Below are 26627 nucleotides of genomic sequence, written 5' to 3' on the forward strand. Positions count from 1 at the left end.
GTTGAAAGATTTCATATCTTGCTTTTTTGTTCTATTTTACTGTACTCAAGAGACGTGACTGCTGGAGCCGCCTCTCTTGGTCTGTGCTATTGCTTATACCAACGATAACCAACAAAATCCCAACAGTGAAATAAAAATACACCTGAGGCATTTTTTGAAGTATTGCCACCTTATTCTTTTTGGTTTTAATACTGTGCAAGGAAAGATCTTGCACAACATTATGGAGACATTGGTAATCCATGGTATAGCATCTCAATAAAAAAAAAAAATCTGATAATTTTGCATTTGAAGTTAATTTGTTGAACACCCAAATTTGTGCACTGAGCACTATCAACCAAAAAAAAAAAAGTTGAAAGTATTCTAATGGCTGAGATAAAAATTTTAAGTAGAAAACAACAGATTAGCTGATTTATCTCCCTCTTTCTATCCTGCTGTCATTGCAGGTATTTCAAGATGACACTTTGGTGATCAGAAAGAGAGATGATAACATGGTTGCCACTACAGTATGACAAGAGTCCTTTCCCACCCACTTTAAAATAGGATTAGCATGTTGCAATACACTATGATCCTATGATTATGTTGTGATAAAATGCAAGATGCACATTAGACAGATGCTGTAGGGTATGTTGTTTTGGTTAAGAAACATAACCTTAGGAGACATGCAATTATTTTCTCTTATTAACCCTTCAGATAGGAAAGATAAGATTTCAGGATAGATCTCAAAGTTATTGAATAAAGGTGCATGTGCATGATGTCAGAAAATTACTGTAGGTAACTTGCGAGAAAGCATAAACCTGAGAGGATGGAAAAGAGGAGAAGACAGAGAAGAAAACACAGGCCTTTGTTCCATTTTGGTCTTTCACTTCTGCTTTGTTTGGAATAGGCTTGACGAAGTACCACTATAACTCTAACTCTACCTGAGCAGGAGTGCGGTGGACCTGAAGAATCACAGAGGAGCTCTGAAGAGCTCCATGCCCTTCCCTTTTGATAGTACCTGATCTGCTACAACCAAGTTACTGATGTAAGGAATCAGGACCATGCAGTATAATTTGCTTCACTGCTTCATATGCTAATTCTATCAACTTCAGATAACATTTCTTTATTTTTCCTAAAAGCCACTAAACAAAAGGTGGATAATTTCCTTATCTGTATGCAAAGCATGCCTCTCTTCAGCTTATTTTTTTTTTTTACAATCACATGAAAACACTTTTTATAATAGCATTTAAGCCTTCAATAAACTGAACTGTTTTTCTGCACAATGGCTTGACTGAATAACTTTGCTAGATACAGTGCATTTGCCTAACAAATGTCCATTTCTCCTCCAAAGTCCATGGCTTAGCTATAAAGTAACACCACACAATGTCAGAGTTCAGCTCTGTTGACACTGAATTACTTCTCATGAGACATCTACATCTACACTAGAAGCAGTAACTTATATTATTGGCCATGGCATCCTTTGCCAAATCCAGTTTTCAAGTTTCTCCTACAGTGTAGCCCCTCCCTCTCCAAACTAAAACATTCCTCCCAGTCTAGATGAGAATCGGAAGGGATACTTCAGGTTTTTAAGCACAACAGTCATGTACCTCTACTCGACTTGTGTCTCCTGTGCAAAGCAGGACACTGGGAACATACAAGCCCCAGTTTCTTGACTTTTAAGTTGGATTAACTCTACTGACCATTGTCAAAGCACTTTGGTGCTTTGGAGAATTAGTGTATTTATCAGCTCCATTAAAGAGTTTTCAAACTATTTATGTTAAGTCCTTAATGAGTGCAATATACTCACAGTTTTCACTAAAGCAGCTCTTCCAGATTTCAAACTTCAAAGTTCTACATTTAAAACTCAGTTTAATTTCTAGTTACGTTTAACATTAAGGTAATACAAAGAATTTTTACACTGCTATTTACATATTTAAGCTATTTGTAGATTTGTGTCTGTACCTGCACCACTTGTAACCTTTCCTCATTCATCTACTACAGTTACCTAATTACTTTTGCTGTTCTTTTCCAAAATCCCTCTACCCTTTCACGTAGTTAAGCACACAAAAATGAACAGAATTGTCTGGCAGTAGGCATACTAAACTAATTTGGCTCCTAAAGAGCAATGTTTTCAGTAAGATTATTAGTCTCTCATTGTCACTCATGTTTTCTCTCTATTTCCTTCCTAGTTCTATTCCCTCTCAGATCCTTTGCAACATTAATGCTAACAATTATGCATAATTCAGTAGCATTAATAATTTCTATTATGCTAAACCTCATAGGCTCATTTCAGTTTGAGGATTGCTTCATGCTGTGTAAAAATAGAAATCCGCTAGCCCAAAGACCTTGGCATTCAATTGAGACAACATGCAACAAACAAGGAGAAAAAAAATCTCTGCTCGTAGAGATAGACAAGATGAAAATACAAATATGGATATGAAAAAACAGGTAGATGCATAGCAAGAGGGTTTTGAGTCAGCACTGGAATATTTTTTTAATAATGCAACACATCTAAGCAAATTGAAAAGATCGATGTTTTCACTGCCTCTCTAGCTAGCAAGAGAGAGAACGTGAAGGCCAGCATAGCACTTTCGTGGGCCAGTAGCACGCAGAGTAGTCAACGTCCACAGGTCTGGAATGCAGTGATGGTCAAGAGACTGTCAAAGCTATTACCAACATATGTGGAGCACAGCTCCACCGCAAACGTAAAATGTGACAAAAATAATTAACTGGCAACGAGGTTTTGCTGCTCCACTCACCCAAAAGACAATTATGGAAGCCAGTAAAAGAAAATTACTGATACAGTAAATTTTCCCCAAGAAAGTCACAGAGTTCCCAATGGACTAACTGGAGGAAAAAAAAAATACTCCTGGCCAACACATCATGAAGCAAGAGATTTATTCCAAGATTAGAGACATGTTCTAGAGGTCAATACCTGACCAGTTAAGATTATATTATTTGTTAAGAAAATAATCCATGATTCCAAATCAAGTACAGGGAGTTCATGAGACAGAGGTTCTTGCCAGTAGCTTTAAAAATGGAAACTTCATCTGAAGAGTCTTTCAGGCCTCACTAGAAATACAAGTTGAGCAACTAGAACTCAGTTGCCAAGTTTGCAGATGACAAAAATGAGCCACCCAGAGAGAAGCCAATACAGCATTACACTAGCAGCAAAAAAAATTTATTACATCAATGTATACAAATAGAAGAGTCATTTATACAAGCTGTCATTTATTATTCTTTAAAGGTAGGGCAGTTGCTGTCCCCCAACCCCATTTCATGCTTTACTGCATGTATCTACCAAGCAGCATTATTGCTGAATATGCAGATACTGGGTTTGAGCTATGAGACACACCTATTTGAGAGAAGCTGGCCCTGAAACTTCTTTGCTTCTGCAATGGCAGCAGCGAGTCCTTTCTGACACTACTGTAGGTACTGAGGCATGAGCTTTTCCCCTGCTAGAAAGGCACCTTGATGCAGGCTCCTTTTAAGAAGTCCGAACACGTGACTGTCTATGTTGCCTGCATTCTCTTCACACAGGTTTTACAGACTGGTCAGTACTAGTCTTACCCAAGAGAAATGCTGTCACTGAGTTTGCTTATTGAGTCCCCAATTCCCACTTTCATTACTCCAATAACGAAGCCCAGAGCAACTGGGTGTTGCGGGGGGAGAGGGGCAGAAAAGAGGATGGCTACGCAACAGATGAGCAAAAAGAAGGAGAAGCATGTATTTGCTAGGCCTCCACACAGCCTAATTAAAAACAATTTCAAAATGTATTCATTTTACTTATGAAAACTACATTTTATGATAGAAAAATGTCATTCGGAAAACTTTAGAAGGCATATATTCACATTGGAAATCATATTTAAGAAAAATTAGCAAACAATTGCTTCAGGGGAAAAAGAAACATTGATCAAACTTTTATAGCTACAGCTTGCGCTAATGAGAACACGATCCCTTATAATAAAGCCTGAGATGATAAACAGCTGCAGTGCCAGTATAGCACTTGTTAGCTCAGATACAGAACAAGGGCAGCCATAACTGGTGTACAGCATCTTTGTACTTCAACAATGGTGCGCTGGTCCTCCTAGCACAGGGACACGTTATACAGGCACAGCATTGTGCTTTGTTTCAATAGCTACACACCAAGAGAGAGAACACCAAGGGATGTAGAAATGGACGTTGTAAACACAAAACCAATATAACCCTAGCTACTGGTAGCGAAGCCCAGACAATGGTAGCCCCTTCAGAAAAGCATTCTGTGCTTTACAGCATCATATGCTGTTCTGATGTGTATGTTGAAGTAAGTTTCAGGAAACGCCACTCAAATCAATGGACATGAAACGAGACAGGAATGAGTCTAGACTATAAAGGAGCAATTCGACATACAAACGTACTTGAAATTTAATGTAAATACCTACACTACCTTATTATTTGGTCCATTAAGGTCCACATATTCATCTAGCAATGATCAGTACTTCTGGCTTAAACAGAAAAGCAAATCCCGTAAGGCTATTGGACAACACATCACCACTGTACATGGAGGGAAGCATCTGCATCAGCAGAATTCAACTTATACCCTGAGACAGAAGTGACACTTACTGAGTCCTAACATCTGAACTGTATTAACAATGAAATTCAGCGAGTTTTTTGTTCTTATTTTGCATTGAGAAAGGGGGACAGAGAATTTATTCCTCACATATTTTGCAAATGAAGCTATTTCTAAAATAAGCCTGGTGCTCAAGGATGTATCAGAATAGGTTTCATATACTTGTGTAACATTAGTCTAGTTTATTCCCCACACTTCCAGCTTGCCGTTACCCTACCAAATCTACGGCTGGTGGGTAATTTCCCAACAAAACAACTCTCCTATTAGTTTTCCACTTCAGCAAAAACAAAATATCATACACTTGCTCATTTCCTGTCAGTCAGTCTGCTGTGGGCTCAATAGCTCCTGGGTTCTCTGCCATGGAGCCAAGAATCTGGAAGTCCAAATTCCAGCAACAATCTCAAAGCTCAAGGCTTCCTGCATCAGGTGGGGAGACAGGGAAGATGGCAGAGTTCCCTGAGCTTCTGGTCAAGACCTGGCAACTCTGAGACAAGAGATTCCTTGGTGGGGACTTCTGCCGAGACAGGCAGATGCTTTATATGAGAGAAGCCAAAATGAAAACACTGTGGAATTTCCTTTCAGAGGGAAGTATAAAGATATAAAAATGTAGTTTTCATACTGAATCTCAGCACAAGGGTTTACTTAATGTTGGCGTTTCCCACAGAAAGAAAATGCCATGTCTTGAGCAGCTTTAACTGTAACTCTCATCCTGCTAGGAGCAATTATTTCCCAGCATGCAACTGATTACAGGAAGAATCATCAGGATTGTATCTGAATCTTGTTGCCATTAAAACAATACAGTAAATTAAAAAAGAAATTATTTACTGTGACATAAGCATCAAGAGTTTCATGGCTTGAACTGCTACTTCATGGTCCTTGTCCAGAGGCATGGACACAATTCGATCCTAATGGATGTAAAATGACAATAAAAAGATGTGACATGGTTTGTTCTCAGTAAACACATATTTTTGCTACAGCTAGATCTTCTATACGAGTGGAGCAGAGATTTATTTTTATTTCAGTAGCTATTTCCTAAGAGACGTAAGGCAACTTGATTACTACCAAGTAGTTCCCCAGCCCCTGAAAATTAACAGCATGTTAATTTTTTGACTGAATTAATCATGCAGTAATATGATATTTTTATAGATGTAATGTATGCGTTCACAAGAAATCAACTACAGTCTACAAATTAGAAGTGACTGACATCTTGTTTCTAAGATGTTACTACTGGCACTTCAGTATGTTAAATGAAGGTAAGCCTCAAATTACAAGCATTATATAATCAGTTTCTCCCATCAAAAATAAAGTGCGTGTACCTACACATTCCAGAAGCCAGTGCCTTGCTGGAAAGACAATTTGGACTCGAGTCGTAAAGGTACGTCATGGAATAGCAGTAATAATCCCGACCTCCAGAATTAACACTATTGTAACTTGGTACACATGCAAACACCTCAGAAAAGAGTGGGAATCTTCCTGTCCTGTGTACCCAAGTGCAGTCTACATCTTTAAGGCATATTAAGCCTTTGGACTTGCTTGTTTGGGGATGAACAGCTTTCTCATTTAACATACCATTTCTAAATCTTTAGTTTCATTTTACCTTGCACCTTCCTTTTTCTCACAACCCAGCTGCAAGGTGTGGAAGTCCATGAATCCTGAGTTTGAATACTCAAGGGTAACAGAGGGAGCATTCAAACCTCCCGCTTGTGGAAAATGGATTGATGGTTATATGATTACATTTCCCATCACTGAGAAAGCATGACTTAAACTTTGAAAAACTCCTGGTCAGTCTGTGTGTTGTGTGTAGCTGTTTAGGTTTCTTTTTTTTTTTTTTTAGAGGGGAAGGAGTTGTTGTGTTTGGGTTGGGTTTTTTGATTGAAGGATGGAGTTTGCAATAATCTGTTTATATAGCATCCTCCACAGAGAGGTACAAACAGACTGGAGCTGTTTCATCAGCCTGTGAATACCAATCCTGCAGTTCCTTATGCAGCTTACAGCGACCTTCCTTTAATCAGAAAGATAAAGGACTACCACAAAGCTGTTTAAAACAGGTTAATCTTAGATAACCAAGTTTAAATCTGAATTATTTATTTTTAAGATACCAGTATTAATCTATTTCTTGTTCTTTGAGGATGTGCTATATAGGTGTTTTTTTACTATTAGTAACTGCTTTGACATACAGGTAAGCCCTGCAACTGCTGCACAAAGAACATGGATTATCACTACATGCAGGCATTGATTATCTCCTGATTCATAGGGACTGAGATGTCAAATCACAGCACTTTGAGTTTTCTTATTCAAATACTCAAAAAGGCCCAGCCCCAATGGGATAAGAGTAGCTGATGAAATCATTACCAAGGGCAGGATTACAAAAGTAAAGGGCTTACTTCTTAATTGAGTCAGGATGTTGGAATATGATAAAGGCAGTGTACAGGTCAGTGCAGTCACAGAACAAGCTCCCAAAACTACAGTATATCATTTGACTTGTTCGAAAAGGAGATAAGAGAACCTTCAAGATTCATACTGACGTGGTGAATCAATGGAGAACCATTCCCACATCAGTGTGATACATGGTCAGCCAATCCAGTATCTACAAGGTTAACCCTTTATCAGGAGCAGCAGAAAAAAAAGGGACCTTTAGAGTATGAAGTCCTTTGTCATGTGCCAAAGATCCTGTAAAGAAATCTAGGCCATTCTGGATGACTGGTGGAGATAACTGACCACACTGCATGCTAACACTGTTTTGTGCAAGAACTAAAGTGAAACAGAAAATTCCATGGGAACAGAGGGATGTACCTTTGCAAAACTCCTTCATCCACTCAGTCAAGAGGGCTGTTTCTGCAGTACTCTAAGCTCACGTCAGTCAAGAGGGTGGGGAGATCAGCTCTGATCAAAACATCACACCCCATGTATACACCCAACCCAGACTTAACAAATAGCAAACAGTAATCTATTTACCTTGAATCTGCTAGTAAAGAGATCCATCCTGGAAACAAGTTCTTTTCTGCTATAAATTCCCTGCAGTCCCAGAAGACACTTCAACCGCACTTCAGCTTGCTACAAGACAAAGAAATCAGCCAACAATAAAAAACATGTATCTTTGATGTTATTCACTACTGACATTTATATTGTGTAAATAAGAGGTCTTTGTGGGTATCTGCAGCAGTCTACCCAAATACTGACTCATCTTTATTAGTGATATCAGTACCATTTTGTTTGTGTACACACACACACACACACACAGAGAGAGAGAGAAAGCCTGCAGTGAGTCAAACTTAAAGGTGACATCAAAGTTTGTGTTAAAAACTCTCACAGACCTTACAGTTAATAAAAGCAACAGAATGCAAATGATGCAGGAATTGCACTATTTACCTGTTAAAGGGTTACAAAGACAAAACTATGGATGACCTACTTACTACAATCAGCACTCTTCCATACATGAGACTGTTTGCTTCCTTTCAACATTTGACTCGGACAATCACTAAAACACCAACAAGGATTCCAAGAAATTCTGGTCCAGTGAAAATTCCCAGAGGAAGAGGTACATCTCGGAAATGCACTAGCTTTTCATTGTGGGTTCTCAGAGTCAAATGTTACTTTTTCTCCCCATTTCTGTTTTACACTAGGGCACTATATGTTAAGCACTCTTAGAGAAGAGTTGCTTTGAATTTGGCCTAATTAGTTAACTTAGGCAAAATTTATTTATCCCTGCAAGGTGTTATTTCATACTATTAGTACTGCAGCTTCACAGGTGTCTCAAGAAGAGGACTCTTCCTTATCCAGGTTTTAAATTATCTTATGCATATAGCTAAAGCTTTCAAATTACAAAGCTTTAAATGTCATTGCAAAAGTCATTTTGAGGATCTAACACAGAAAAGTCATTATTTTCTGTAAACTTATAATACTAAGGATATCAGCAGAGTCACTTAAATTAACTGCAGGCTCTGAGTCAGTCTTCATATTTCTTCCTTAATTCCTCTTGCTAACAATAGCACTAAGAATAATCAAGGAAACCCAAGAAAGGAGACCACCTACACATAGGCTATCCATTACTACCAGTTCCTGTTCAGCTACTTAAATGGAAAGCAAAGGATGATTCCTAGCAGCAGGCTTTGACCAACAGTTTTGCATAAGACAGCTTTTGCTAGAAATATAAAATGAAAGATCAATGGGTACCGAGTGCTGCTCTGCAATCTGTCCATGACACACCAGCAGTATTAATGCTATATTGTACTTTACAATTAAAGGCCTTGTCTGAGAAAGAGACTGCTGCCCCCACTTGCTGCGTCCTACAGCCACAAGGGCTCCACAGCACAGAACCCACAAACAGTCCCAGCTTGGTACCCATCACTGCACGCTGGCACAAACTCAACTCAGCCAATGTACATCAAGCCTGGCTTCAGCTGCCCTCAGCATTTCATCACAAGGCTTTCCTTGTGAACAGGGATTGCATTTGTGCTTGGGGAAAAGTTAAAAAAAAGGAAAAAAGTTTGTGATAGTTTGTTGAATGGTCATACAGCCCTTGGCTATATGCAGCTAGTAATGTCATTTGCATTTGTCAGTCAGGTGGCATGATTCAAGTGTAGGTCTGCAGATAGAAAGTTTAATACATTAAACTACACTACCTGCCTTCTAAGGTATCCTGTTCCCACCCAAAAGCTCTCAGCCATAATCCCATATGTATATGTTTCTTTTAAGTGTTGAAATTAATCCTAGTAACTATAAACAAATAACTACTTCTACTATGACTAGTTCTGCCGTTTTCCTATGTTTTCAGCTGCATTTTTGCCTTCTCAACTACCTCGCTTTTTCTAGATTCATCATTCCTCGTAGCTTCTTGATCATTCAAAACTACTTCACATCCTTCTAAAACCATCTCACTGCTTACATTCAGCTCCCTTCAACAGTAACGTAGGCAAGTACGAACACTCAGCCACCTACTCCCCTTGCCAGAGCTACCATTCTAATCTTGAGGAAATACCTGCCTGTTTGGTCTTTCAAAGCTGTGACAGAGCGAAGGAGAATTATGGAAGCACATTTTCAGGATGCTCTGAACACACGCTGTCCCTCAGCTGTATCATAGTATATTTCGACCCTGACCTGCAAACAGACTGGCAGAAAACATCAGTAAGACAGTGGGCAGCTCTTGTGACCTCGGAGAGCTCTGCATGGGTTCCAGCACTGCTTAGATCCATTCAGTTATGAGATTTCAGTCTCACCACTATCACAGAGATGGAGCCGTTCAATAAGTCTTACAAATACAGACTGGGACCTGGATGATTTGACGGGGTCCTTGGGCCATGTTTTTTCTCCTCAGCATTCCCCAAATAATGAATTGGGGAAGCTAGGTCTACTTCTGGGTTACTCCTGAATAGTAAAGACAATCCAGCTCACCTGTCTTGTTAAGGTAAAACAATTTAAAAAACCACCCTCCCTTTCAAAATAAATAAATAAAATTAAAAAATCAGTACCTATGCACAGAGCAGAAAACCACTACATTAATATGACCATTTGAAGAAAGAAGTATTTCAGAAGTAGCCATAACCATGGGATCAGTTTTTATAGCCATGTTGAATGGAAGGCAAAACTAAAAACCCTTTGAATTTCCTGAAATTTGCCAGGAGGATCACGTAGTCAGGACACAGAAGTTTATTTCAGCAGCAAGTTCCTGTTTCCACAGGATTTCTTTGGGTATTTTTCATAGTCTAATGAGAAAACCTTAACAACTTGTCCTGAAGTTCCAGACAAAGCTAGTTTAACATAGTAGGAGGTCCCAAGTGTGCACCTCCGTTGTCTTTGCCTTCCTGTCTGATAGTATCTGCCTTCCACTTTCCCCATTCTTATTCTTCATTGTCTTGATTATTCTGGACTTTAACTCTGAACTTTTTACACAGCACTTCCCCTCAACACCTACTGCTCAGATCGGCACTGGTTTGATTGGATCTGGATGCTAATTTAGCAGCTATCTATTCCCTTGGAAGAACATCAGTTCTTCAGCATGAGTTAGGTGCTGCTTCTTCTCCAGCATGAGTTAGGTGCCTGGGTTTCACAAATGCACTGATGGGCGACTGGGCTTACGTTATAACATTGTTCAACTGCACACAGCTGTCAGATTTAGTATCAACTCTTACTCGGTCTTCAAAAATAAAAGGTTACATTATTTCTAGCATAAACCACTCAAAAAAGTGTCTTTACAGCACTGTTCCACAATTCTTACTGGGCCAGAAAGAGATCCTCATATACAATTTTGAGCGTTTTACCACTGAACGTAGAGCATCCTCTTGCACCTAGGAAATAACCTTTCACATGAAAATACAATGTTTCATATCAGGGTATAATGGCAAAATGGTATCTCATGGGGAAGAAAGAATGATTATATTCAAATAAAAGACTCCAAAGACAAAATGTTAATTTTATAGTTACTTCCCCCTCCCCCCTCCACTTTAAAGTTTCCCAAATGACTGAACTTAATCTCCGTTTACAGTACCATAGATGATCCTGGCCAGGTTTTCCCCCACCATTAGAATACTTCTGTGGTTGTTCCACTCTGGGGCCTAAATTATTTGGCAAACTTCTCTATGTTATATTCTAAAAGAAAATTGGCTCTGGGAGATATCAGTTTCTTGCCGCCTACCCCCAACAAGATGGGATGGAAATGCTTATTAAGGAAGAGGAGTGGGAAATAACATTCAGATGTATATAAAAGCACTGCTGCCCTTGTTGCTGCCAAAAATGCCCTGCTCTCATTTTGGAATCAAACAATTTAACAGTGGCTGCAAATCACAAAGCACAGCAGGGACTGCAACCACCAGTAGTGGCACACTACCAGGTCTTGGCCAAATGTGGAATACGGAAGACTTCTCGCTTTATCTCACTCCGCTTGCATCTGCGTTGCTTCCAGATAATAAGCTTTAGAAAAACAACCATTTCCAGTTTCCAATAAATGACACTGGATGAGCTACGTGCATTAATCAGAGACACCAGCTGTTAATTTTCACTGTACAGCACTGGGAATGAAGACACATCATATTCAAAAATGCCTCTTTCTTTTGAGAATTCTCCCAACTGAACATATACCGAAGAGATATTCTGACTAGATAAAATTTATGCAGGAAAAGATGACAGTTCTTGATAGATGTGTTGTTCTGAAAATCTACCACCTTTACTATACTGGCACAACACGGAGAAGTAAGAGGCTTTGTGCTCCCCCTCCTGGATTTGTGGTAAACTACAATTGCATTCACAGAACACAAACATTACTTTAAGCTGACACAAAACGGAGGACGTTTCAGAATTTATACAGAAGCTATATACATTTTAAAAGGTGGCTGCAGAAGTACAGCGTGCCAACTTCAGTAATTAGCCATTCATGATAAATATTCCTATGCCCCTAAAACCTCTCATGCATTTTAGAAGCACAAGAAAAAGCATATTTTTGAGTTACTGTTTTCTTTTGGTTGGGTTTTTTTTGTTGTTTTAGTGGGAGTTTTTTGGTTTTTTAAATGTGCCTCTACTAAAATAAAAAACAAACTTACTATAAGGAAAAGGAGAAAACCCTTTGGGAAATGACTGGTCTTTCTGGAAACATCTTCTATGTCCATGTACTTCCAAATGAGAAATACAACATTGAAGACTATTTTACTATAGGCAATATTTATGTGTTCATTTTTACAAAGAAACCAACATTTTAAACGTAGCCCTCAAATCTAAAAGCAGAATTTTAGTCAACACTTAACATTGCCTGGGCTCAAAGGATACAGGCCATTTTACAATTCAATAATAGCTCCCAATTCAGTAACATATAAAAATAACTGCACACCTGCACACACAGGGACACACACTGCTACAGAACTGGAAAAAAAATGTTCTCTGTTATTTAGTGCTACAGTGGCTTTAAAAACAAAATCTGAAATGGGGAAAAAAGTAAATTCTTTTTTATACCACCTCAATCTTAAATGTCTAATGTCAAGAATTTAAACATAAGGATTCTTTAAAAAAAATTAATAAAAAAAATTTAAAATCCCATCTACTGCCCCCAGAAAGAAAAATTAAAACTTTACCTTATCATACAGCATCCACCCAATGTATTTTAAGTAGCTATCATTTAAAAAAGCATCTGGGTATGTTTTAATCCAGCTGCCAATTTCTTCAATGCAAGTTGCTCGGATCTCAGGGATCACATCACTGTGAAATTGTAAGATTGTAATATTAATACATTTAAAATGCCTAATATATATTGATTATGTTATTTACAATATTTCTATTTTCTGGAATTGCAGAAGCCTGTATAATCCAAAATATTACAAGTTTCTTCATATTAATATTCTCAGTCTTCAAATCAGCAATTAGGCCACTTTTAGGCACAAATGTTTCATGCAATAATTATTTTGTAATTCTGGATATCTTCTCGATCACAAATGCACTGCTCCATAGCCTGCAGGAAGAACTTAACAAACATATACTTATGAGAGATTCTTTCCTAAGCCCAAATTCTATAAAATAATTTAACTGCTACCCTTTCCTTGACACCATCAGGGCCTTCAGGATGTTTAACTTGATTCTGGTATCTGGACAACCTGAGCAAGAGTTTCTTGGGAATGCAGATACACATCAGAGCTTTATTTTTATTCTTACCGGTAACGGTTTAGAAATGTCCCTTTGAAAATAGCGTTCATGATGTTCTGTATCTCTAGAAGCTTATGCTCATACTGAAATACAAAGAGAACTGAATGTTAATATTGGTCCCACATTTCACTGTATGTGAAAAATTTGCATCAGTGCACTTAAAATACTACTGTCATGCAAATCGCCAGCGTTTACACATGGTACCAAACACAAAACAAGTGGTCTGTATCTACACTAGCAACTGGCCTTTTTGTAGCTACATCCTGATGAAAGATTTATCAGATACCAACTACTAACCTGGATAACTGGGTACAGCACATAATAGGTTTGATATAGTGAGTCATACCCTATCAATACACAGAAAGAAACAGCATAACTACTAAGTAATCTTCACATATAGGTCCAAAATTCTCTTTTTATGCACTTAAACAGAGATGGAAGAAAGGCAGACTAGGAAATTTTCAAAATGCACCTATTCCACAGTGAGCATGTATTTTAACCGAGCTCTGAAAATCTGGTTTAGAACTTCTGGAGATTTCTAAGCCACTTAATAAAAACAGTCTCTCATCAACAGCATCAGGAAGGGTGACAAGTTTGTTTTCCCCCTACCCCAAACACACACATTTCCTCTGTTTTTCCCATAAAATCAGACTCATGATGATACTAAAAACCCCTGTGTCACCCAAACACTTCTTCCAACAAAAAAGGGTTTGTTTCTGTAACAAGAGAAGGCCATGGGCATCCAAAACTCAGAAGTAACTGATTCTAAGGTCAGCAGAGAAGGAACTATCCTTGATGTTCATACATCAAGTCACCTCCCCCCTCAAGCCAGAATTATTTCTTATAGTTATAGGCCTGTCTCTGGGAGTCATTATGGAGCTGTCCGGCTGAGCAGGGAAGAAATGACAGAAACTAAAGAGCAAGAAACATACAGGTCATAGCTGAAGTTATGACCATTTTCACAATGCATTACACAAAGATAACAGCTATCCCGTGTCCTTTTTCATTCATTGAAATTCAGTTCAAGAACTAACATTTTGGCTTATAATTTGTATAAGCATATGCAAAACTGCACTCCCACAACACCAGAGCTACTAATGCAATTGCATGTGTGTATGAATCCATATTTAAGTACAGATCAAGGGCTAATGATGCCAATTTAGAGAAGTAATTAGTAGGACGGACATCACAAGTTAACAGTACATAGGTCAGTTATTACCTTAATCATTTTTCTACCTCTCAATCTAGCCAGTCATGCCCACTCTGCACCATGCATTAGGTAAAAACATAAACCTCAAAGAACTGCAGTAACCCAAAAGCAAGCTGTCAGCAATCCCTCTTTTTACTTCTTCACACATCTCCCATAGAGGACACCTGCCTAACCTCTTTCCTTTTTCTCTCTAGCTGGTCAAGTCTATAATTGGTCCTCTTGCCACTTATCCTCTTCTTTTCCACCTCATATAATCTTTGAGCATTGTGCTTGTTGACATCAAGGTTCAGGTGTATGCTTACAACTGCTGTCAGAAGTTTCATTGCTAAAAAGGAAACAAACCCAACATAGTTAGCCCAGCTTAGAAATACACAGCATAAATACATTCACCACTTTAGCACAAAAAGGATATGGTTAGCCAAATCCAGTTTATTATCCAACATATGAACATCACTAGATTACAGTAATTTATTTTAAAGTATAGCGTTTATTTTAAAGGCAGACAATGATCAAAAAAGGAAAATTTGGAGATATTACTGGCAATTTACAACTTTTGTCCAGAGGTCTAGTCAGAGATGTAATTTACTGGACAACTCTCTTCTTATTTTATATAATTTTAATTTTTCTGCAAAAGAATCTAGAGTTGTGGAACAGATGATTTTAAGCACACATACGTCTTCCCCCCCACAAAAAATAAACAAATGTAAAAAAAAAAAAACAGTGAAGCTGGTCCATAAAAGACTGGGAATTTTAACATTTTACTTGAGTTGACAAAAATTCGTGTTTCTTTAGGATCACTAGATGCTGGTTTGCATAGATTTCAAATGGGTTTTTTGAGCCTTCAAAGCCAATGGTATGCTTTAGAACAAATTATACTTCAAAAATTCTTTGCATGGCAGACAGGGTATTTACAGGCTTTAGGAAAAGAAAACCAAACTACTAGGTTTGGTATCATCATGCTGCATGAAAAAAAAAAAGTGTTACAAGCAATGTTCTTTTTAGCACAGGTGCCACAAGAACAGCTCTCTCAAGGAAGCTTTCATAAGTGAAGCATTTAATGTAACCTCATCACATTTATTAGTGGAGGGAGGAAAATAGAAAACTGTGAAAAATCAGTTACTGAAAAAAAAAAAGAAGAATCAGAACACAGCATAATTCTAAAATTATTCATACTAGACATTAAAGAAATTTTCTTTAAAAAGAAAAGAATGGTCTAGACCTATAATACATAAAGCATCCAAATTCCATTCAGATACACATGGGAACAAATTATTTATATTAGAGTAACATAGATTAGGAGGAAGGCACTGTCAATGCATAAGAGAACAACTGCTCCAGTAAAGAGAACTTTTACATTTTGAGCAGTTTTTTTAGTATGCAAGTCAACAAAACTCATGATCTACGGCAATTCTGTGAGTTATTTTACCTGCCAAAGTGCTTGTATGTCTAAATGCTCTGACCATGGAGTCAGCTAAGCCTGTAAGCAGCGAGATGATGGTGTCCATCAAGTAGCTATCATACAGGATGCTGCACTGGCACTGTTGGACAAGCACTGCAATAAATTCACAGAAATTGGCCTTGAACTTCTTCCAATAGGGTCCTGTTCTGATCAGCGGGTAGTCCTCATTGTCCTGCACAAAAAAGAAGAGCCAACAGAAAACACACTAATTAGTTGTGTTTGTGCACACCATTTACATCTCTCCCGCTGAGCATCAGGGAGATTTTTGCTGACAGTTGGCTTCACCTCAGCTCCCCAATAACTTTGTTCATGGTCATTACTCGAAAGTAGGGATATGCAACTAGGTTACAAGCAACGACAGACTAGCCTCATTAGAGCTACACTGTCATGATAGCTCACACCTGAAAGCAATGCATGTGAGGTAGCTGAGAACGGAGAGGTGGGAGACGGTACATGAAGCTGCAGCACCATAAATAACTCTCACTGACATAAACCATGAGCACTCCTGGTCTCTTCTTCCCAGGTAGCAGTGCTTCCCCACTTCTCCATCCCTCCTGTTCCTGCAAGTGCATGGTCAAATCCAGGAGGACACTGAAGTGGCTGAAAGCGAACAGCTAGTTTGCCAAATTGTTTTGCAGTGGTATCAGTTCCCCATGATGGTTCAGCATGTAATTACACAAATGTGTCTTAAACAAAAGATCTGACGCTGCAGAAGTGAAAATAAACAACTGTGGTGTAGGGCAGGATGGGACCATTTTCCTCAGCAGCACTTCCAGCTTAACAAGTTTATCAGGCTACAGCTTAATGGCAAATACTGAGTCACTCACCTATACCACCAGCACCTAAGTCTTCAAAAACCTCCACAGAAACTGTAAGTAGGCAGTACCTTTGACATTTTCAAAAAGCAAGTTACAATAAAGTCACGAGAGTGTTCACAGCACAGTTGATACTGCCAGGAAGAAAGCAGACAGATGGCGGTTCAAACAACTTCTCACACCAAGTGGTGTGCCTCATGTGAGAGGCATGCTAGGAAGACTTTGTAGATGCCAACATCAGGCAATGTGAACATTTATTTCATTTGCACCTCCCAGATCCCAGGAATGGCTCTGAATATTAATTTGCATCCTGATAGTTTCCAGGTGTGAATGGAGCCAGGGAATTCCAAACATCACCCTGAAGGCAGGCCACTACTCAGCTCGTCTGTCACCTTCTCAGAGGTATTCTAACACGCAGGTTCACACCCAGAATAGCCTTCTGTACTTACAAAGTGGATTTTATGCTCTTCTCTTTTAACTTTGTTTCCAAACCACAGGATCCACTGCTTCCTTGAAAACTATACACAAGCACAGACTGATCTCTGGGATGTCTGCAACCCAAAGCACATTAGAAAGTTGGGATATGCTTGTGACCAGGTTGCAAGAGTCAGTTCTGAGCCTAAGAGCAGTAGCAAGCACCAAGACAGAAAGTCCCCAGCAGGCCCCATTACATGCTTTTTGATCATGACATAGACAGTAGAAAGAGAACCTACAACCTTCAAGAAGTACCTACTTGATCACAGTAGCTTACTCCTCAATCTGAAAAGCAGCACAAATACAGAAAGACATCTCACTTTTTAAAAGCATTTCTACTGTCCACGTATATCATACTGGGATAGTGTTTAACAGTAATATGCATAGTGTAAATATAAAGGCAGCTCAAAGGGCACACCACTCTAAATTTAGGCACCTAACTTGGTATTTGCTTAGATTCCCTCCATACCCAGTAGAGAGAAGCAACTCTATTTCCAGAAACCAAGTCAGATTAGGCACTTAACACAGGTTCTTCCAGAGAACCATTCAAATCACTCAACTGAGGCTCTTGCTTTGATTCATCCTGGAAATGTTTCTTTCCTTCATACAGTCTATGGAAAGAGAGGAAAAATCAAAGTGAAGTGCCAACAAGGAGCTACGATAATTGCCCACAATGCTGAAACTCTTTTATAGGAAGAGGCATTACAGAAAAGCTGTTTCCATTCTCAAAATATTCTTTCAATCAAACATTTATGTTTGCAAGAGAAGGTTTTGGCATAACAAGCCTTTGAACAAATCTACCTGCCGAGACTCCGCGTGCAAACACATGTGTGCCTGCGTGCATGCACACATGTGTGCAGAGCTTGCTGGGAGAGATGTGGAACACTCTTGAATACCACTGCAACTTGACATCCACCAGTCTGTTCAAAATGCTATAGGAGCAATTCATCACACCCAATTCAGCAAGTCACCTTCACCTCCCTTTAAAATCAACAGCAAGAAACAGGTACATCGAAAGCCTGAGTGCATTAATCCAAACTAGAGGTCTAAAACAGAGCTGATGAGGCAGACCCTCAGGAGTGCTTGATTATTCACTAATGTGGAGTTTAAGATGACTACTTCCGATATATTTGCCTACACCAGAAACAGGAAATACAGCCACAGAAAATGTTACACTACAGTTGCAGGGAACTACAAAAGAGCCTTACCATGTCCACCGGCCAAGTAACCGTCAGGATCCAAGGATAGGCCACGAATTTCTTGTACTGCAACCCAGTTTCCTGTAGTGCATGAGACAAAATTTTAAGAGCTTTTTGATGAAATGGCACAGTTAATTCATAAAGACAAAAATATCACAAACTACACATCATGTTTAAAAGCCTATTAAAACTTAAGACGTTTGTATTACATGTGGCTCATAAAATCCAATGCATTAAACAAAATCTAATCCCTTCTCATCCTGTTAATTACATTTATAAGCAACTATAGAAGAAAAACACACTTTTATATGAAACTTGAGTTTGCTTGCTACGAGACAACTTGGTTTTAAAATGTATAAACAAACATACACAAGGTATAATCCTCATTAATTCTAAGGTATGCCACCCCAATAAGTCTAAGTATATATCCCTTTCCAAAATTTAGTAACTAGGTACTGTAAAACATCTAAACTCTAGCAAATCACTCTGAGCTGTTCAAATTATGGAGAATTTTTTTCAGCACTAGTATGACTTGATTCAGAGATGTTTCCTCAACTCTGCAATTATTCCAAGACAAAAGGCATGAAATCTACAGCTCTAATAGGCTCAGCGAAGCACAACAAGTATTCCTATCCCCATCTGGCTGTATAGTTATGCATGAAACTTAACTCTTCTGTTGCTAAACATTTCAGCAACAAAATGGGAGAGGGAAGGAAACCTACAAAAGAAAAAAGAACTGCTGCAAGAAATAAAGAAATAAAATGCCACATACAGGAAGAAAAGCAGAAGAGAGAAAGAGAATAGGGGGGGTTTCTTGGGATTTTGGGGGGTTTGTGTTGGTTTGTTGGGTTTTTTTAACACATGGATGAGACCTGAGCTGCTTTTTTTCCAGATTGACTAGCCGCAGCTCTCTCAGCCTCTCCTCATATGAAAGATCATTAACAGTCTTTGTGGCCTTTTGCTGGATTCGCTCCAGTAAATCCATCTCTCTTGTACTGGAAAGCCCAGAACTTGACTCAGCACTCCAGATGTGGTCTCACTAGTATGAGCAGAGTTCATATTTTTGAAATCGCAGTAGTCCTATATAGCACTACTTCTCAGCTAACTTAGTGATTAAGTTACGTTTCCATCTTATTTATGAAAAAGATGAGACAGAACTAGGTGCAAAAAAAAAAAAAAACACACACAGAAGAAACAATTCACTTGAAAATAACAAACTACTTTGCTCTTACTCTTATCATAGTTCTGCTTTAAGAGAGATTGGTTTAATCCTCAAGCATTTTTTCAATCTCCTAATAACTGCAGTTGACATAAAAATGGTTGCTTCACACACTTTTTTTTTCCCTATATTAACACTGGCTTAATACTAGTCATAACATACCAATTAAACAAGCAGAGAGATACTGTCTTTGTGGGAAAGTAACAGAAGATTGTCAAGGAGGATTGTAAATGTGCTCAAGTGACTTGCAGCTGAAGGTGTCGAAAAACACATACATCACACTAATTGTTGTTTAGTCTTGTGTGCTTGATAAGTAGAACATCTGCACTTAGATAACACAGGCCTGTGATGGACTCAGAGGCACCTTATTGAACAAACTTGAGATTCCTGCCCTGCTGTCGGAAAGATCAAAGCACAGTGGAAAATTACACCTGCTTGAATCCCTGATATACAGGCGAAAACAGGAGGTTTGAACTCTCTCACTAGCAAGGACTCTTTCGCTAACAACGAAAAACTCTCTAGCAAGGACCGAGCTCCATGGTGCCTGCGTTCCGGTTTATGTGCCTCTGCCTGGGTGCTGCTTTGGAGATCCCCCAGTTCATGAGGTATCGAGATTAAATATACTCTTCGTATTTCATCCACGGTTTTTGTGGTTGTTCCCATGTCCTGCCTGTGTCAGCCTATAGTCTTTAAAAATACTTAATTCTGTATAAATCATTTTAGGAGGTTTTTTAGAGTCCATTTATCTAAAAACAGGCCAAGAACGTCAGAATTGACTGGATTTAGAATTACAGAAAAAGAAAAAATACAGAGACACAGAGTATCTAACAAAGAGATTATCACTTCCTTCACTAAAGTAGCATGTCAAAATAATGCCCCAAAAAAAAGTTAGGTTTTTTTTATAGCACGCAGAATACAGCTTCTAAGGCAACCGTAGAATCACCCTTTTTGCCCACCAGGACAGGTGAAAAGGTTACACAGCTGTAACACATCCAGGCTGATGATAACAATCACATCTTCCTACCTTCCACAGCACCTACCCTATCGTGAGCGCTATTCAGGGCTAATTTAGTTGGGAAAGAAGTGCCAGATTACTAATTCATATGGCCAGACACGTATCGGATCACTTCTGTCAAAAATTAGCCCAAGTGCTACTATACTTCTAAAACGAAGAAAACCATGTTGGCAAATTCATCCTCTGTGGGAATTTCTACAGCAGCTCGTCTTTGAGAGATGCTCAATTAAAGCAAGGCTGATGGCTGCTGCTTGACAAATCAATTCAGAGGTGGCAAATATAGAAAAAAGGCACAGAAGCAACTGTGAGAGTGCTGCAGAAAATTTGATGTTGGCATAATTAGCCAAGGAGCAGTCAAACAGAGAAACAGTATTGTAAAGCTATACACTCTTAGGAATCTTTAAGAAATGAGATATTCACTATTGTTTTGACAATTATCTAAAAATCAGAAATGCATTTTTTCACCTTTCATATGACATAATACAGTTATAAAAAAAAAAATCACATTACCTTCTGTTTTACTGACAAAGATTAAAATAAAAATATCAGCTAAAAAATATCTTTGAATTAGCTCATCAGTAATCCACAACAGTATTTTTAAAAAGACCTTTCATCCAAATACCAAAGGAACGGTTTACCTGCTGCAATGCCAGGTTATATTTATCTCTATAAAGTCACTATCAAAAGAACTCCTAGCAGAAAGACAGGTTCAGGAAGACTGCAGTTAGATAGCCCTAATAAAACTCTGAAAATAAAAGTGACTTACTAAAAAAATATCCTGCTGCTGCTAAAATGAGTCATTACAACACCAACTTTCTATTATGAAAAACAAGATTATTTTCCTAAATTAAGGAAATGGGACACAGCTCCTGATAAGCAGCAGGAACTCTGCCCAGGTTGGCTATTAAGGTAAAGCCTATTGTTTATATAAAAAAGACATGCAAAACCAAACTTGTGCCTACCTCATCAAAGGTCTCTGTCATTTTTTGCATGACATCCTTCTTCTGCAAACTTTGAAACATTTCTGCTGTTACCATGCCTAGAAAAGTAATGTTTTAAAAAGAACTACCAACAACTGTATTACATTAATCAATTCCAAACCACAGTAAGGACTTTATTTAAAATTTAGAAACAACAAGAAAGGGCAACTCTGTTTTATCTCTGTTTACACTAGTATGGGCAACATATATATAGGGAGACACAAATTCATTTATAGTAGAAAATACTGATGAACAAGAACTGAAATCCACAGTAGAGAAATCTGCCCTTTGTTCTCTGGCATGGCTATTTCTCTGTCCATTCATTTACTTCAAGGATTTACTAAAATTTTGTCCGCTACTAGTATAAGACCACCAAAGATTTTCCATAAGAGAAGGCACATTACTCAAAGACCTGGAAAAAACCTTGAGTGTAAAAAGGTACATTCTAGCTGCTTAAATACCCTCAGAAGTTTCAAGCTAACAGAATAGTCTTCTTATAACTCTTACTTAACATCCTGAAGCATTTCACTAGCAAACTGTCCCAAGAAGTCACTGTGTCTCAAAGTTTGTTATGAAACAAGACAGCTTCACAACCCCCTGATAAAAGTAACTACAATGAGGCAAGAGATTGCTCTCCTAGCCACCAAAGCAGGGAGCTTAATTTGCTAGTTGTTTATTTTCAAACAAAGATACTAGCAACACAAAAGATACTAAGAAATTACAAAACAAATAGCAACGGAAACACTGGATTTTATTTAGAATGGTCATCAAAGCCATCTTCCCTATGTGGGGATTCTGCAAAGTGATGAGACATGCCACTTCGCAACCCTGACCTTGCAAACCATGTTCAAATACAACTCCAAGAGCTGGTATGCTGTAAACACAGAGTCAAAGAATTTAACCAGCAACATTCTTTGCTGTTAGTTCTGCCCATCTGGAGTTTGTCTTAACAAACAGTAAAGATTTTAAGTACATGATTTACTGGAGAGAAAAAAATCCATTTTAGAAAGCACACTTCAGATTACTCTCACCCACAGACAATGGAAAGGGCTAATAAGAGGGTAAATTACCTTGACAGCCTGAACACTGAATGAAGAAGTTGATCAGATCTAAAAGTGCCACATTCCTGTCTTGTTTATAAGCTTCCACCCAGTCATCTACTACAGACTAGAACAATAAAAGAAACTCATTAGTCAGGAGCTGAACACAGCACGCTGCACTCCACCGAGGACATCCAGAATAAAGACACAAACTAACATTGTTCCATCTCCATTAAATTATAAAAGTGAGAATAAACTCCACACCACTTTGTTCCATTTCTAATAGTGCATGCAAAAGGTTCCTTCTGGGCCAAAATTAGGTCTTGAACTGCTCATTCAATGGCTCTAGGCAATGCTGCCATTCACAGACACTTAGCTCCCTGTTAACAGGGAACATAAGAACAGCTTTAATAAATTTAACATACAAAAAAAAAAAAAAAACCACACATCATCCTCATGATTTCTTGCCAGCACTGAGGCAACATTTTCATTTAAACAAAAAAAAAACAAATCACAACACCCCCAAAAAACCCCACCATATTTAACGTCTGCACCATCTAATAATTAATATGTAATTAATATTAGCAATTGTCCCTGGGAGTTCTTCTTCTCTTGTATCTAGTTTGTGCAGAAGGCTGAAACAGTTCACATACTACACTTAAGCAAAAAAAAAAAAACCAACTCCAAATTTCATTTCTAGGGTAGTCCAGCCTACAGCCTGTATGTGACACAGGCCTCTTGGGACAAGCCATCCAGGCTTCAACCCACCTGTAGTGCCACACCGGCCTAATGAATTCTAGTAGCAACAGCCTGGACTCAAGCTGCTGCCTTTCCAAGCCCTTCACATCATGCTTTGCAGAGCAGAAGCTGAGCTCTCAGGGAGCTCTACTGAAGTTAACAGAGCCATAGCATGGCAAAAGTCCATCCACACAAACATCTTGGAAAAACAAGGTCTCGCATCCAAAATAAAAATGTACTTTTCATGTGTGCACACACACACACTTTGCTTACAGACACTACGTACTGGAGACATAAACCTGTATAAAAATATTGGGGGCTCCAGATTTTAATCCCTCATACACATATACAAACATAATATACACATATGCTCACAGAGTATGAGGAAGTGGGCTTCCTCACACTGAAGAAAGTTCCTAAGTATATAGATGCACAGGGAACCTGATTATGCAAACTGCAGTCAAACTGCATTGGAATAGAGGTACAAGAAAAATACCAAAAGCTAAGCTCCCAGAAAAAGGAAAAAAAAGGCCTGATTTTCAGAATCTTGAACAATCAAAGTTTTCTAGTGATGAACCTTTACTGTATTTTTTAAAATAATTCCCTTTTAGCATGTTCAGACATTGCTTAAGGAAGACTGGTTTAGGTACGTACTTCCTTCCTCTTTTTAAATATCTGACAGCTACTTTTTCACCAATTTCTTGAAGATGCATTCTTTTTGAGAGCCATGCTCATAACAGTTTTTCAATCAAACATATTTCTTCCCCACCTGTACCAAAACCAGACAAAATTTCAATGCTTCAGAGTATAAATAAGTGAAATGACCACCATTTATCTGTCTTTCCTCCATCAACTCCACTCAGAATTCAGAGCTAGAAATACCTGCATGGCCTGCTTCCCCATGCTAACCACTTCAAACAACGTGACTGCCTCAACCACTTCGCCATTCTGCAGCTGGCTCACTCTTCTGCTACTGGAAGAGTTTCTCCTTACGTTTTCACACTGTTCTCGGACCTTCCGTTTCTCTCTCTGAAACAAACCAAGCGAACAAAGTACATGAGAAAATGCAACACGTAACAGTCATTCACAGATACATGAATTATCCCCTAAGAACAAGCTTATTTTACTCTCATTGTAATGATTTCCCCAGGGTGCTAACTTTTAAGCTTCAAGGACACTGATAAAGCCTTATCAAACATGACCATACTAGAATTTATCTAGTTCGAATTCTTTTCTCAACAACTAGTCATAAGCACAGGAAGGCATTAACAGCTTCTGAACAGTTGTGTTCTACCCAGAAGGCATTTTTCAGCAGCAGCTATAATTTCTAAAGAATAGTCAGCAAGCACAGAAGCTCTTCTACATCTTTTTTACTCACAGGGTAAACACACAACCTGCAAAGTAACACCAGCTGCACACAATGCACAGTTAAGGAAGAACACACACTGAAATGAACTGACTGTTCAAAAGCCATTATTGAGGCTCTGATGCCAATGGAAATTGGGGGTCAAGCTTTATCCAGTGACTCTCCACTGTATTGCGATTTTTTTTTTTTTTAATATAATTCTCAATTTTGTTACAATTGAATGAGAGAGAACATAAATTCCATAATTTAAAAAATTAAATCAACTTACTGGTGTTCTGAGGTTGCCATTTCTCACACAGCTGCCATTCTGCACAGCAGACTCAGGCACGGTCTCATCATGGACGGCATTCTCTCTGAAACATGTTGAAGGGGTTAACAGTGAGATCACAGAACTACACACTTCAGAACAAACAAGAGAAGAAAATAAAAACATATATATGTATTTTATTATTTTTAATGAATTGTTTGGAAGTTATGTCATTTTGTCACTAAAAACCAAACAGCTAAATGTACAACAGAAATTTGGGGGCTCTTTCAAACTATGAGATTTCCTGTAAGATATACAGATAATTAGAAAACTAGCAAAACTATCAAAGATATCAAGGAAGTAGAAAGTAAGTAAACGAAACAGAAAGCTGATGTTGACTTAAGGCAGCCTTTGTTGACTTAAGAGCTTTGCACCATGAACCAGTAACACAAGTACACATTCACTTCGTGGTTGCTCTGAACAAAACAAGGTAACAACATTTGATGGGTCTACAATTTAAAATGAGAGGAAGAAACTGTTTTACTTTGTCTATAAAACATGCTGAAGAATAAAAGACACATAAGAAATTCCATTTGCAAGTCATTGCTAGCGTAATGGAGGAATAATTTTATAAATAAAGATGCACCTTCTGGGAGATCTGAAGTCATACATTTATCTGCAATGAAATCATGCCACTTTTCATCATTCCCAACGCTAACAATATGCTTTGCCAAAGGTCGTGTTTGAGCAGACGAGCTGGATCCCACTTGTGCAGCAGGTCCAGTACTGGTGGCTGGCTGCTACGGCCTCCTTTTAAACTACAGTGGCCAGGACATGAAGCCAGTTGACTTGTACTATAAGAAGGCACAAAAAGAAAGTAAATATGAGAGTGCACAGTTACTTTTGCTTTCGTGATATGCAACATATCACAAGTGACCACTTTACAAAGAAGAGAAGAGTGTCTTACACTTTCAGATATAGTCAGCTCTCCAATATCCAGTGTTGGCTAACCCAGATGGAGAACTAACTGTGCTATGGACACAGAGCCAGCTCGATTCCAGCTAGGTTTATCAATGTCACGTAACCACTATTGCTGTTCTTCCCAAGACTGCTCTGCAGAGGCAAAGTCTGACTGAAACATATCCTGAGGCTGAACAGCATCAACTGCAGGACCAAGGTCCTGATGTTATTTTGTTAGTGAGAGCAGACAGTTTTCATTTAAACACATCTCTGTTTATTTTTTGAATTTCTTGGGACACTTCACCGTAAGTGATGTAGAATTAGACTTCTAAAGACTCCTACAAAAATCTATATAACTATAAAATTCTATTAAAACATACCAAATTTCTAAATTGTGCAAATGCTTAACTTCCCTATAGAGAAAAGTCCCGTGAAAGTTAAATTCAATTAACACTGTCATGGAAAAGTTCAACATGTACCACAGTGTTTCAGAGATGGAAGCCAAGACAATAGCTCAGGATGAACCAATTCTTACATCAGCTGTGTGGACATCTGCATGTTATAGAAAAGAAAGGGATGAAGTATAGTTCCCAACTGAGTCAGCATGCTATAAGCAATAGTTTGCAAAAGCTTTCAAATATCGTCTTTGATTTGTAACTGCAAGCCACAGAGATTAAGCATCTCAAGCACCACCAGAG

General features: G+C 38.4%; 1 protein-coding gene across 1 annotated transcript in view; it reads right to left on the minus strand.

Annotated features, from left to right (window-relative positions):
- Positions 1-26627, minus strand: part of LOC141470035 (cohesin subunit SA-2-like) — a 58651-nt gene that overhangs the window by 29119 nt on the left and 2905 nt on the right. Inside the window, exons 2-12 of the mRNA XM_074155952.1 lie at positions 24991-25075; positions 24239-24385; positions 22649-22745; positions 21561-21637; positions 18374-18445; positions 15844-16048; positions 14591-14742; positions 13217-13290; positions 12643-12766; positions 7541-7639; positions 5411-5490 (exon numbers count right to left, since the gene is read on the minus strand). Of these exons, the coding sequence (XP_074012053.1) occupies positions 5411-5490; positions 7541-7639; positions 12643-12766; positions 13217-13290; positions 14591-14742; positions 15844-16048; positions 18374-18445; positions 21561-21637; positions 22649-22745; positions 24239-24385; positions 24991-25075 (1212 nt within the window). The remainder of the gene's footprint in view (positions 1-5410; positions 5491-7540; positions 7640-12642; positions 12767-13216; positions 13291-14590; positions 14743-15843; positions 16049-18373; positions 18446-21560; positions 21638-22648; positions 22746-24238; positions 24386-24990; positions 25076-26627) is intronic.

The sequence above is a fragment of the Numenius arquata genome, chromosome 1, assembly GCF_964106895.1.
Source record: "Numenius arquata chromosome 1, bNumArq3.hap1.1, whole genome shotgun sequence".
Lineage (NCBI taxonomy): Eukaryota > Metazoa > Chordata > Aves > Charadriiformes > Scolopacidae > Numenius > Numenius arquata.